This window comes from Panicum virgatum, chromosome 9N (genome assembly GCF_016808335.1).
Source record: "Panicum virgatum strain AP13 chromosome 9N, P.virgatum_v5, whole genome shotgun sequence".
Lineage (NCBI taxonomy): Eukaryota > Viridiplantae > Streptophyta > Magnoliopsida > Poales > Poaceae > Panicum > Panicum virgatum.
The window spans coordinates 23,180,014-23,193,146 of record NC_053153.1 but is presented as its reverse complement, the minus strand read 5'-3'; the positions used below and the strand labels follow the sequence as shown (position 1 = coordinate 23,193,146).

Here is a 13,133-nt window from a genome sequence, read left to right as displayed (position 1 = left end):
CGCACAGATGCACATTCAAAGACCAGACAGATACCCGTTGTCACGACACCTTTCTTTTTCTCCAGAAATTCCAAGGCAGGTACGGGGAGGAAGGATAACGCCCCTGTACGTACCCTCTCTCCATTTGATCGCTTCTGCTTGTACAATCAGAGAGAGAAGGGGAAAACAAATCCCAATTCCCAACCACCAGCCAAGCCAGCGGAAGTAACAGCTCATCCATCATCAGAGGGAAACACGAAAAGAAAAACGCGCCCGGGGGCCCACCGCCGGCGGGACCCACGCAGCCAGACGGACCTCCCCCCGACTACTCCCTCTGGCCACCCCTGCCTGCCTGCGCCTGCGCCTGCGCCCAATTCAATTCGACTGCGGAGAACAGAGCGCAGCGCAGGGAGGAGGTGTCCCGCGGCCACAAGCCAAGCAGCCACCCCAAGCGACCGCGAGACGGAGGGGCGTCGCCCGCTGCCGGAAGGGGGGCCGAGGGGGATCGGATTCGGCGGGGGAGCCGGAGGGGGCGAATGGGCGGCGGCGCGGAGGTGGTGGTCGTGGAGGACGCGGCGGCGACGGCCGCCGCCGCGGCCGAGGGGGCGGCGCCTGCCGCGGAGGCGGCGAGCGGGGAGGAGGGGATGCGGATGGAGGGGTGGCTCTACCTGATCCGATCCAACCGCTTCGGGCTGCAGTACTCGCGGAAGCGCTACTTCGTGCTCGAGGACGCCGCGCTCCGCTGCTTCAAGTCCGCGCCATCCTCCAAGCGCGAGGTAACGCCCGCCCGCTCCCGCCTCGGTGTAGCTCTGCGTTTGTGTTTTTTCGGCTTTCCCCTCTTTGTTTGCGGCGAATATGTTGGATTTTGCCTCGCATTTTGTGGTCGGATCCCACGGCGTTTTGTTCCGTTGGGCGAAGCGCGCCGCTCGATCGCTTCTGACGCTCTCCACCACCGCTCCTGGCGATCTGTTCTGCTGCTCGAACCGGAATTGGGATGCTACTTCGAACGAGAAGTTGATTCCTGTCCGTTACGCGGCCGTTAGGTTGAGATTAATGCATGCGGATTATGTAGGCGAACTGCGCATGATTGATTTCTAGTAGCGGATTAATTGATTCTCTGCATGCATGCTGCTGTTTGTTCCTCAGTTCGCATTATGCTAAGGGTTAAGGGTACGCTGCAATTGGTAAGCTATAATTCGATGCCCTGTCCGGGGACGGCACTAGAAGTCTAGAACAGTGGAACTACACAGTTTGGCCCGTTTGTACGCCAAGTTTTCTCCAAGGCTCTTTTACGTAATGGGACAATGGTTGCTGAGACAGCAAGTGTAGCGGTTCCTCTCTTTACACCATGTGTTAGGATTTAGGACAAAAATCTGCTGGGTGTTCAATAATCAGTGTGCTGAAATTAGGGTCGCTGTTTCGTTGAATTAAACTGCCGGTCCCTAACATCTGAAGTTGAAAGGTAGCATTGGGTGAGCTGACCTCTGCATTGGCTGAGCTGTTGAAGTGTTGAGTGGCTTCCATATAGGGAACACGCGTGTTGTCCCTTCTAAAGGATATGGTATCTGCACTACTTTTTTGGCCCTCCACATATGTGATCACTGCATCCTGCATTGATTGTCAGTCTGTTACGGCAATGTTTACCCCATCAAGGAAGAGAGCAAGGGGTTATTGATTTAGTACAGCATGCTGACTTGGTAATATAAACTTGATTACTGGGACAAAATGAGTGATTGTGTATGTGCTAACCAGAACTTAAATCCAACTGAAAACAACTGAACTTATCTATCTGCTGCATTCAATTGTCGCAGGAAACTATGGTGCCTCCACTTCTATGTACTTTTGAAACGTGACACCATGCCTTTTTGCTCCTTTTCCCCCTTTCTGGTACAGGATCCTGTTAGAAGTGCAATAATTGACTCCTGTATACGTGTGACAGACAATGGCAGAGAAAGTGTACATAGGAGTGTAAGACCTATTATCTTTTTATTACTTTACGATTTTACATAAGGTTTATGCAAACAATATCTTAACATTTTCGTCATCATATTTTTGACAGGATTTTTACATATTCACACTTTATAATGCTTCCAACCATTATGATCAGCTTAAGGTATGGAGTAATGTTTGACTCCCTTAATCTGACAGTCTGCATTGCTCTTGTTGGTCTGTGATAGTAAGATCTCTTTTTGTCTATATTGGCCGATGTTTTCTAGTTGGGTGCGAGAAGCTCAGAAGAAGCAGCTAGGTGGATCAGGTGCTTAATGGAGTCTGCTTTAAAGGTTAGCGTTTTTCTTATTTTATTGTTCCATTGTGCTATCATTATGTTCAATAAAGCACTCACATGAATTCTGCACTGTGAGCAGTCCCCGAGAAAAGATGAGCACATTGTTGCTTGTTCACATAGAAGATGGCAGGCTTTCAGGTACCTGCAGATCACACTTTGTCTTGTAATTTATTTACCATTTGAACTGGGGAGCAGTGTTTTAAAAAACTCTAGTTGAGCTGTGGGGTTGCTTAGGTGGCTGATTGCTGTAACGGACAAACGGTAACAGTGAGTAACAATCACATAGTTAAGTTAATCTATGTTGCTTCAGGTTGATCAATAAGTTTTTTCATAGTTTGCAATTTAAAATCTTTGCAGATTAAAGTAGGGATGTTATCAGATAGTTTAAATGTCATATATTCATACATTGATCTTGGAGTCAGGATTATTTATAACATAATCCATGTCTTCTTTTATTAATGCCTGAAAACTACCATATGTGGTGATGTGCCATTCTGCTATCCCTTTTTTTTTTTGCAAGTTAGGGATATGCTATTGGTACAAATCATTGTTTGCCATGACACCTTTTGTTTAAAGTGATATTTGGAGAAGATGTATGTGCTCATTAATATGGACGCACTGCTGACCTGTGGTTTGATTTTCCTTGATTCTCTTCTTGTAAAACTCTGGTCCAGTTGGAGTGGCCATTGTGGCTCAAGTTGAGTAGAGGTGTGTTAGTCTCACACTCAAATTCTATCTATAGCAAGTAGTAGTTGCATATAATGCCATGTATTTTTCTTTCATGTTGCAAAAGGGTGAGCCCAAATGAGTTGCTACGCGTCTGTACCTTGTTCCAGGGCTGGTCATTAAGTGAACTTTGGACCTGGGGGTGTTATAATGGTATCAAAGCATCAGCGATGCTAGAAATGTGTGTACCCGTGCCGTGGATGTTGCACCAAGAGGTGGTTCTGGAGTCTGCACAAGTTACCCATTCATATTTATTACCATGGGAAACATTACCTTAAGGGCAGTGGCTGTCACACCCCAACCTAGTTGGAGTGCCCCACATAACTCTAGTTAAGTAGTGGAGACGTAGTGCTACATATGAAACTAGTATTCCCTCAGGTCACAAAAAAAGTGATGTTTCGGAATAAGAACTAGTTGCATCTTGGAGACCATGATGATGCCCATAGCAACACTTGTTGTGAAAACTTTAGATTTCATGAAGCAAGGACAAACCCAAGTGGGTAATGATGCATGGTCTGATACTCTGCCTCATGTGGGGCTGCGTGTTAAACAAACACCCAACCCTATTATATTACACTTCATGGAAGCATGTGCCTTCATCTGACTGAGTTGACTCATTACCTGTAGGCTGCTAGCCGTTGCAGTTATTTGCTCCATGCTCTGTTGTAACTTTTTTCTTCTAGAAATGACATTGTCTAATGTGAAAATTTATAGCTTCTCTATTGTCTAATTGGACACTATGTTATTGCAGGTTAAGCCGCCGCAAAAGCCGCATGCACTCAATAGGTAACTTATATAGGTTTCAATTGAATGAGTAATTGTAGTAAAATAATTAGCCTTTGACATGTTCATAGAAGTTACAGTTACATATCTCTTTGTTGTGTTTAGTACCACACTATTCTTATTTTCTCTTTGTGTGAAAATTTTTATCAGATTGGACTCTATTTTCATCTGTTCATAATGATCCAATGGCATCTGATGTGATCGCACCTTCTCCATGGTCAATATTTGGCTGTAAAAATGGTAATGATAAATTTTTCTCTCTTTCCAGCAATGAGATTTCTACTAAAATTCAATTTTACGTGCATTTAGGTTTACGTTTGTTTACCGAGGCAAATGATGGTGGCTCTCGCGAGAAGGTATTTCTTATTCTCAGCAATGTACTTTGTGTGCGTGTGGATGGATTGTTAAATTCACAATACCTTGCTTGCTTCCTCAGTATTGGGATGATCATCCGGCTATAATGGCAGTTGGTGTTGTTGATGTGAATTCTGAGGGTGTCTTCCAGACTCTAATGTCCCTTGGGCAATCAAGATCTGAGTAAGACAGCTGTTCCCATGCTTAAACTTTTATTTTCTAAAAATATTTGTGGTACATTTTGTCACATATGAGCTATAACTTTAATATCCTAGAGTACAACATAGAGAGTTTTTCTAAGTGCACATTTGTGGGTGCCTATATGCTCATAACAACAGGAGCTGGAAGTTGTGTGATTTACTGCTTACATAAACTATGAAAAGCCCAACTCTGTATCGTAGAGCGTTAGACGTATCCATTAGGAATTAAGCTTGTGACTCCTCTTGATTCTTCTGCCTTGTGTAAGAAGAAAAGAAACTTTCACCCCTTCAACTTAAAGTTTGCTTAGTGCAACTATCTATCCGCAGAAGTTCAGTATTGAATTATGTAATTTTATTTCTTCAAATCCTGCACCTTGTTTATGCATGCCCACAGTGTGCGGCCCTCACCACCATCACCTCAACATTGGACAATATTCCTGCCATGTTGCACCCATCCCATGAAGTTAGTGGAAGTCCTAAGCCAGCCTTCTCCTTGCCTCCATCAACTGGCTTCTCTTCTCTGGCTCTCTCTGTGCTCTTCCACACTTTCCTCAGCCACCACCCAGATAGACAAAACCAAGGTAGACTTGGCATGTGGCAAGCGACGTCTGGGAGGGGCTTGGGATCAAGGTTGCTACAGGCTAAGTATCCATGGCCAGAGCCCTTCACTGCCTAATCTCCTTGTTCCAATCTACTAGTAGTAGTTGCTGCCCTGAGCGCCAGCTACTGCTTATGTTGCTTTTTAGAACACTTTCCTTTTGAGAGTTCATGCCCAAGACCACTGTGGACATGTTATAACAAGAGCATAAGTTTGTCATCCAAAAGATGGCAATATGTGTCTTTTGAGAAAATTGCCCTACTTAACCTCCATTTCCAGTGGCAACAAATGGTGAGTGTCCTTTTTTTCTCGAACGCGCAGGAGAGCTGCGCAACATTATATTAAGAAGAAAAGGGCGAGTGTCTTGAGAGCAACTTTGCAGATTCGCACCCGTATCTTCAAATTTATTTTTTGTATTGCTCAATGACAACAGTAATACTGCTTCTTGACACCAACTAGTTACTTAAAATTTCTGGCAAATTGAATAAGAAAGATTGACATATAGTCAGCAATTAAAGAAATTTGCTCGAAACTTTGAGTTAGTTACTTATTTCCAAATAATCTTGTTGTACTTCCTCTTGTCCAAATTACTGGAAGCTTTTGTTTCTCCAAAACTAAAATTATGTGTAGCTTATGACATGCACCCAGGGCGAGATAGTCAATACGTTTTATCCTTTTACATAGTTTGCCCTAGTCATGCATCTCTCTAAAAGCGATACCAACAAGCAAGCAATAGGCAGCTTAAACAACTTCCGAAACTAGCATCTGTTTCAAACCTGAATTTATTTGTGTTAAATTCAAACAATCAATAGATGTCTTTAAGTAATAGGGAAGATTCTCAAGAACCAGATTGTTTTTTTATTTCTAACATGTTTAGTTAATTACCAGTTATATTGTTCTCCAATAATAAATCAAGACTGCATGACATTGATATGCACAAGCATGAGTTAAATGTTCCAACCAATTACTGTCGAGATCCTTTTTCAGGTGGGACTTCTGTTTGCATGAAGGAAAAGTTGTTGAGCATCTAGATGGACACACAGACATAATCCACAAGAAATTAAGAGCCGACTGGTTACCATGGTCTGGTGCTGGATTGATTTTCTGTGTCTTTTACATGCATTATTTGTTTTGTTCTAATAGCAGTATATTTAGTTTTCAGGGGAATGAGAAAGAGGGATCTATTACTTAGAAGATATTGGAGGCGAGAAGATGATGGAACTTACGGTACTATTGTCTGAAAGAAAATGATAAATATTCCACTTGCAGTTATCTAGATCTGACAATTCTCTTGAATTCCCAGTAATTCTATACCACTCTGTTTTCCACTACAAATGTCATCCTGAGAGAGGCTATATCCGTGCATGTCTCAAAAGTAATGTACGCTGTACTTTCAGTTGAATCTCCTTGAGAAATAGACTTGGTATTGTATTTGTTTAGACTTAACAGGTATGTCTTTTTGACTATTTAGGTGGAGGTTATGTAATATCACCAATCAATCAAGGAAGACAATCAGTTGTTAAGCACATGCTTGCCATCGACTGGAAATTCTGGAAGTCTTATCTGTTTACATCATCTGCTAAATATATCACTATCCGTATGTTAGGCAGAATAGCAGGTATGTCTTGTATTACATGAATTGCCTGATGCAATTTCGAAACTTCTTTTTTGCAAATTTGAATAATATTCTGCAAACTTGCATGTTTTCAGCACTGCGAGAATTCTTCCGAGCAAGAAATGGAAATTGTGCTTGCTTGGAGTTCTCATCTGGTGAGTTGACCAGAGATATGGGACTGCCACAAGGTGAAAATGAAAGGATAAATTTGGAAATGCATCAAGAAAATGAAAACAGAAGACTTGAGGGGCCTACTGAAGGATCACTGGGTGGTTCCAACAGGCACTTAAGCAGTGCCGGTTCCTTTGTTCAACTTAACGATGCAGCGGATGAGTTCTTTGACGTGCCAGATGAATCAGAATATGATCAGAGAGAAATTATGTTTTCTTCTGATGAGAGCACACATGCTGTGGTGAGTTCATTGTGTGTTTGCATAGAAATTGCCAAGCTAAACCGACTGTTCTTATCCATAAAGTCAGTTCTCCTACATCCCACTCAGATTATCTTCTGGTCATAGTATGGATGTATGGCTGTGTGGTTGTTTGAATCAATATTTCAACTGATTAAGTTTCTTCCACCTTGAAATTCAGTGGCATTCCATTCTGAGGTTAATAATCTGAGTGGCCCAGAAAATGTTCGCTATGATTTCAACCACACTAAATGTTTTTTTTTCTTCGAAGACGCAGTTCTCCTGCGTGTTCAAGACAAAAAAATTTAGTGTGTTTGCAGCCCTCTTAGCACATACTATAGCTACATTTTTAGCAATAAAAATACTTAATTACAAAGAATGGCATTACGTTATATAATTCGACCAGGCTATACTTAATCCTTACTACTCCCTCTGTTCCAAATTATAGTGCACTTTAGCTTTGTCCCAAGTCAAACTTCTCTAACTTTTACCAAGTTCATATAAAAAAGCATCAACATATACAACATCAAATTACTTTCATTAAATCCACCATGAAATGTCTTGATAAGACATTTATTAGATGTTATATTTTTCTATAAACTTGGTCAAAGTTAAAACAAGTTACTTAACAAAGTTAAAGGAAACTATAGTTTGGAACGGAGGGAATATTTCTGATGTCATATCTAATGTTTTGGCATTTCTTTTGCAGGATCAACGGCATGCTAAATTGTCCACAGCTGCTGTTTTTGTAAAAAGGTTGCATGATCTTGCAGGTGTGTTACCGTTATTGTCGATTTGCCAACGTTTTTATTTACTCTTCTTATTTTAAATTTGATCTCCCCTTTCCTCCTTTTCCTCTACTCTATAGTCCAAAAAAGAGGATACGTTGACCTTCAGGGAGCTGCAGATGCTGATAATGGGCCATGTTGCTATGGATATACTCTTCCCAAAGATTCGAGCTGTACAGTGCCTTCAACTTGGGCAATGACAGACCCTACAACTTTCTTAATCCGGGGAGAGACATATTTGCACGATCGTCTAAAGGTAGCTTGGATATGCTGCAAATATCACTTCCTGAAAATAAAAACTCAAATTCAAATATCTTAGGTGCAAAGCTGGTAGTCGTTTTGAGTGGGGAATGGGGAAGAATTCGGATTTCAACAGTCATCGCTTGCCCTGTTACAAATACTACTACTTTTCGGAAAGCAAATTGTAGGGAAACACAAAAGTGACTATAAATCATAAAGGATTGGGTGAAATAACCATAACAATGCAGTTACAACTTACCTCTAACTTTGGCAGATCAAGGCAAATAGTACCCTGATGCAGATGGTAGGTGCTGATTGGATAAAGTCTGATAAGCGTGAGGATGATCTAGCTGGTCGCCCTGGAGGACTAGTCCAGGTATCTTATGCTAAAGCCAGTAGTTTGGTTTCACCGGAAAGAATGAAGGTTTTTACCAATAGCTTTTATTGTAGAAATGTGCAGCACAAGGGGGCACCAAATTCTTCTTCATTGTAAACATACAGGTGAGATATTTTTTGGGTGTATAGATGGGATGATACTTGATATATCACATGTTGTACGATGATTTAAGTCCTTGCTTATAACCTGATGGATACAGGTTCCTGGTTCAACCACATACAGTTTGGCTTTGTATTATATGATGGATACACCATTAGAAAAGGTCCCACTACTTGAAAGATTTGTAAATGGAGATGATGCATTCAGAAATTCGAGGTTCAAGCTCATCCCTTACATCTCAAAGGTACTTGTTTTGCATTTTGAGCCTTATTTGACTTGTTTTAAGCCGTATTCAGTAAACTATCGATTTTCTTATGATTGGAGTGCATTTCCGTTTAGGGATCTTGGATCGTTAAGCAGAGTGTGGGCAAGAAAGCTTGCTTAGTTGGACAGGCATTAGAAATCAATTATTTCCGTGGAAGCAACTATTTGGAGGTAAGCTAGAAGCATGTCATATGTTAGCTTGTCTTGTTGCATTCTATGGTTTCCCATCCAATTGCAGCAAACAGTGTACTTTTTTGTTACTACTGGCTCAGGGAGCAGTTTATTTATCATTATGATTATATTTCTACCTAGCATGCAGTGTCAAGCCAATGACAGCTTCAATTTCTATTGTCACTGTTATGTGTTCTATTTCCTATTTTTTCATGTTATATCTGAGAATCTGAGAAGCAGAATCTGACTGAACATCTGCTCAAGCTAATTGTTAATTTCGATTACAGCAATTTACGGTATTAATAACAAAGATTTAAAGGCTGACTTTGATTTGTTACATATTGTTGTGTTTTAGATTTGCTTCTCTGACAGCATCGCATGTTACTGTATAAATATATGTTTTCTGAGATATTAGAAGGGATATTCAGCTCTTAACATCTTTGCCCATAATTTTCAGCTAGGAGTGGACATAGGTTCATCGACAGTGGCACGAGGTGTGGTGAGCCTTGTGCTTGGCTACTTGAATAATCTGGTGATCGAAATGGCCTTCTTGGTACAGGTAACCGACGTTCTTCTAACTTGTTCTCAACATCCTTTAGTATAAACATTCGCTTGAGCTTGGGCATATGTCCGTAAAGGTCACAGAAGAGTTATTCAAACTGTCACCTATACGCTTGGTTTTCATGGTTTGTGCCTCATGCAGGGCAACACATATGAAGAGCTCCCAGAGTTCCTCCTTGGTACCTGCCGACTGAATTACCTGGACGCCTCCAAAGCTGTGTCGATAGACGAATGCTAGAAGGCGTCAAACTGACCTCATTCTTTTTGAAGCCAGTACAGCACAACCAAAAGGTTGAAGCCATTCCTTGCTGCCGACACGATCGGCAGACCCAGATGCTCCTCCTTGTATTGTCCCCGCAAAAGTCGGGGATCCACTGCAGCCGTTGTACATTATCCTCTTACCGACAGCCGACTCCTCAGGTATTGCGATGTAATTATGATAGCAATCGATGATAAAAAAAATGCCCTCCATTCTTTGGCTTCTCATCACTTAATAAGAAAGAAAAAACCATAGAAAAAAGGGTGTGACCTAATCCTGGTATCATGCCGTCCCTTCTGAGTTCTGACCTGGGTGAGATCAGATCATCAGATCTAACAGCAAAGCAAGCCATTAACTAGCTGTTGACCAAGCGAGTAATGGCCGGAATGATTGTTTTTGAGGACTCGGGGTTTCCTCCCACATTCGTCAAGAAGCGAAAGGGACCCCCAACCAAAATCGCAGTGATCATGGGTGCTCTGAATTCTCATCCCGTGAACCGGAAGCATCAGAATAGCAGAAGTGGAGCGGGCATCTATCTACTAATCTCTGGGGTCCTCGCCCCTCTGAAAGGACACCGAGACAGCAGGATCAAACGGTGGATCATCACGATCGGGAGCACTGTGTTTTTTCTGGGATGTTGCATCATTGCATGTCCGTTGCCGGTCACGGTGCGCGGTGCTGTAGCCGCCGACGCCGACTGCTGAACGGCCGGGCCTCGCTTTTGCTGCGCCCCCGCCGAGCTTTTGAATCTAATCGATCGGGCGAACGATCGGCCGGTCGCGTGCAAGCTTGTTCCAGAGGTTGAAGTAAGCGTGTGCGAGACTGGCGAGGACGATGCCACCACCACTAGACGGGATCCATGTTCTGTCGAAAAATAAAAATGGACAGGATCCCTATGTACCGTTGACTCGAACGGATCCCCACGGCGCGGCCTGCTGGTCGGTCGCGCGATGCACGGGTGCGTGCCGGCGAGGCTGAAAGCGATCGGATGCTCTACTCTAATAGTCTAAGAGGAGAAGGGGATGAATTAGGTATTATTAAAATCTTAATCTATGGTTCCAACTAGTTTGCACAAAATTTAAATTAAAACAAACTATCTAAATGTGCAACTATGGTTCACCTTAGTGTGAAACTCTCATCCCAAAAGAATTTTGCAACATATAGCCAATCTCAACAAGATACTACACTAAGAAAGTAAAGGCACACAAGTTGTAATAAGAAATGCGGAAGCTTAAATAGAGGATGAGAGGAAGCGAACTCTCGACACGAGGATTTATCCCGTGGTTCGGATTGCCACAAAGGCGCCCCTACGTCCACGTTGTTGAAGCACTCACGAAGAGTATCGCTTCTCGACAATCAAGTCTCTTCCGTGAACACAATCACGGTCCCCTTGATCCCGATCTTCACTAAGTGAGATTGCCCACGAAGGAGGGGTCTCCGTCCCCCACACAAAGTTGTCGACGCCGCTCCACACCAAGCCGGAGGATCGTTGACTTGCCGGCGAGCCACCAAAGCTCTAAGGAGGCCGGCGCACCGTGATACAACTTTGGTTCACTTTAGAACCACAGCACAAGGATCTAAACCTTGCTTAATCACTCACTCAAGAGCTAGTCTAGCACTAACACTCACAAAGTTTGTGCTAAGGACTAAGAATTTTATCTTTATGCTCTTGGATGGCTTGGAGGTGTTCTTGGATGTGTATGAGATGTCTTGGGACTCCAGTAAACTTAAAATGGCCGGGGGAGCTCATATATATAGGCCTCCAAGTCGAACTAGCCATTTGTAGCCGTTAGCAGCTTTTCTGCGTGGGCATCAGAACTTCCGGTGCTTCTGCATCGGTTCTTCCGATAACTCACAAGCTGAAACTAGCCGTTGGATTCTCTGACGCTTCTGCAGCTGAGTTGGCACCCATCGGTTGAATCGATGCTATGGTGTCGGTTCAACTGGTGACTCTTGATCATCTTGTAGCCGTTGCCCTTGCTGACATCATTGCTCCGACGCACCACCGGTTCAACCGGTGCTGAAGACTTCGCTCCTGCTCGCTTGACATCGTCTCTGGAACATGGTATGTTGAATGCACCGATGTCTACTTGAAGCTGTCGGTTCAACCGGTGCTTCACTTCTTTCTTCACTTGATCTCCAGAGGTGCTCAGTCCTGCACCAATGCTAGGGCGTCGGATCTTCCAACAACCATCGGATGCACCGATGCCCAGTATCAGTTATTCTGGTGCTACTGATTTCAGTAGAACTCGTCTAATTCAGCGTTTCTTTGAGTTTTTTCTTCGTGTTTTACTTTGTTTGGCCTTTTTACTTTATCCCTGGGATCTAGAAATGTCCACTCAACAAAACCATTAGTCGCATTGATTGCGTTGTCATTCGATCACCAAAATCACTCGAAATGGCATAAATGGTGCCATATTCGTTACAATCTCCCCCTTTTTGGTGATTGATGACAACACAATCAAAGCAAGCATAAAATTTGCAAGAATTGACAAATTTAACCACTTACACTCGCTTGGATGTTTACCACCATCTAATGACGGTTTGCCCCCCTAAAACCATGATCCCCCTTTGTTCCTCCCCCTGTTAGCTACTCTTCTCTCATATGTTGACTTGATCCAGTCGGCATTTCCCCCCTTTGGAATATACTTTTCCTTCTTGGGAACATCTCTCCCCCTTTGTTGGGAACATGTCTTGCTTTGATCCATATTTCTCCCCCTTTGGAATATAATCACCTAAAAGATCTTGCAAAACAATATAGTTCAATAGAAGATTAATAGCCTAGGGAGTTAGTTTCATGACTTATGATCCAATTGTATGATATCAATGAAGATACCAATTGAAAATTTACTACGGTGGACCACAAAATCACAAAACTAGAATGACATGAGCTAAACTTTCCGCAAAGTGTGTGCACAACATGATAATGTGAAAATCAAGTGTACAACTAAAAGATTCAACAAGAAAGCTTAGATCATATCATGCACGGAGGTAGCTCTAAAAAAGATAAGAAATTGATAATTATACCAATTGAATGTATTTAGAACCTTGCATACCTCCGGGGATACTTTGTTTACCTTGCATGTACCAATTGAAAGTGACTTGCAACCAAATGAAAGTCTTTAAGAGGTGAGCACTTGGTACACCAAGGTTAAGCAAATGTATGAGCACATAGCATATGAACTTAGATATGAACATTTAAGTTCAATAGAGCATGACTCAATATGCATGAAAGCACAATCTATCTAATCACTCTTATAGAGTTGTTTGTTCACATTAATCGTGAATAAAATTATCTTAGAATGTTAACTCCACGTGAGACTATAAAAGATAAACTTGCAAACATGTTAGTCTCAAAATCACAAGTCATAGGATGAACTCCCCCTAAATGTGTGCATTTAGT

At 42.5% G+C, this 13,133-nt stretch overlaps 1 protein-coding gene across 1 annotated transcript; it reads left to right on the top strand.

Moving 5' to 3' along the window:
• Positions 1-358: 358 nt before the first annotated feature.
• Positions 359-9,991, top strand: LOC120688392 (protein ENHANCED DISEASE RESISTANCE 2-like). The gene is made up of 22 exons (XM_039970704.1): positions 359-755; positions 1,873-1,947; positions 2,039-2,092; positions 2,196-2,261; positions 2,346-2,404; positions 3,744-3,778; positions 3,926-4,015; positions 4,085-4,131; positions 4,212-4,312; positions 5,915-6,010; positions 6,090-6,154; positions 6,231-6,302; positions 6,399-6,545; positions 6,638-6,954; positions 7,661-7,724; positions 7,820-7,995; positions 8,254-8,355; positions 8,430-8,480; positions 8,576-8,719; positions 8,815-8,910; positions 9,368-9,469; positions 9,614-9,991. The coding sequence occupies exons 1-22, from the start codon at positions 516-518 to the stop codon at positions 9,707-9,709; spliced, it is 2,295 nt and encodes a 764-aa protein (XP_039826638.1). The 5' UTR covers positions 359-515; the 3' UTR covers positions 9,710-9,991.
• The last annotated feature ends 3,142 nt before the right edge of the window (positions 9,992-13,133 follow it).

Coding starts and splice junctions, on each gene's coding strand:
- LOC120688392 (XM_039970704.1), top strand. CDS start 516: ATGGGCGGCGGCGCGGAGGTGGTGGTCGTGGAGGACGCGGCGGCGACG. Junction 3,779..3,925: donor AAGCCGCATGCACTCAATAG/GTAACTTATATA, acceptor AATTTTTATCAG/ATTGGACTCTATTTTCATCT. Junction 6,155..6,230: donor AGAAGATGATGGAACTTACG/GTACTATTGTCT, acceptor TTGAATTCCCAG/TAATTCTATACCACTCTGTT.